This window comes from Ciona intestinalis, unplaced genomic scaffold, assembly GCF_000224145.3.
Source record: "Ciona intestinalis unplaced genomic scaffold, KH HT000477.1, whole genome shotgun sequence".
In the NCBI taxonomy this organism is placed as follows: domain Eukaryota; kingdom Metazoa; phylum Chordata; class Ascidiacea; order Phlebobranchia; family Cionidae; genus Ciona; species Ciona intestinalis.
In genome coordinates this window covers 1-755 of record NW_004190798.1, presented here as the reverse complement: position 1 = coordinate 755, position 755 = coordinate 1, and the positions used below count along the sequence as shown (strand labels likewise).

The following is a 755-nucleotide window of genomic DNA, read 5'->3' as shown; positions in this document are numbered from 1 at the left end:
ATTCTTCTAGAGATGTTCACATTATCAGCTATACATAAATTTATGACAGCAAAATGATTTTAATTATTTATGCCCTGTTAGTGGTAAACTACATTTATATATCTTATAATTTTGTTGTTTTAATCTGGTTTTCAGATTTGCTTGAGAGCTCTGGAGAGTCTTCAACATTCAGCTTGGATTATTCAGGCTCTGGCGTGAGTGAGAAAATATGTTATCATGGTGTTCCCGTGTTCATAAAACACTGTGAGTGTCATTTTGGGTTCGAAGGAGTCAGTTGTCAACTCAGAAAATACTTAGGTATTTATAAGATTGAAAAGTTTTTTTGGGGGGCAGAGAATGTATTATTGTACAATGTTTGGTGTTTTTTTTTTGTCTGAAACAAAACAGCTTCTGAAAAAAACTCTAATTTGTTAAGGTTTAATATGGCAGTATTGATTACAAACTACACGCGCGAGGTTTTTTAAATTTTTTTTTTAGTCTGCCAAATTCCTTAATTTTGCCGGGCATTTTTGTCCAAACTTGAGTATATAGATCACTTTTAATTTATTTATGTATGGATAGAGCATAGAGGGAATGCAATGTATTATCTTTGCAACATTTGAAATTTTTTTTTTTGTTTTCTATGTGCTCATTGACCGTATAGATTCAAGCTGCCTAAAGAAATCTGTATATATCTGAAATAAACCTCTTTGAATATACTTAACTAATTTGGTACAAGTAGTGTAGTTTAATTATATCATTGAAGGTTCAGGAGA

At 31.1% G+C, this 755-nt stretch overlaps 1 protein-coding gene across 1 annotated transcript in view; it reads left to right on the top strand.

Annotated features, from left to right (window-relative positions):
• LOC108950640 overlaps positions 1–243 on the top strand; it is a gene marked incomplete at its 3' end in the record, with an annotated part of 2,873 nt that extends 2,630 nt beyond the window's left edge. Inside the window, exon 4 of the mRNA XM_018816658.2 lies at positions 136–243. Coding sequence (XP_018672203.1) covers positions 136–243 — 108 coding nt within the window. The remainder of the gene's footprint in view (positions 1–135) is intronic.
• Between the last annotated feature and the right edge of the window lie 512 nt (positions 244–755).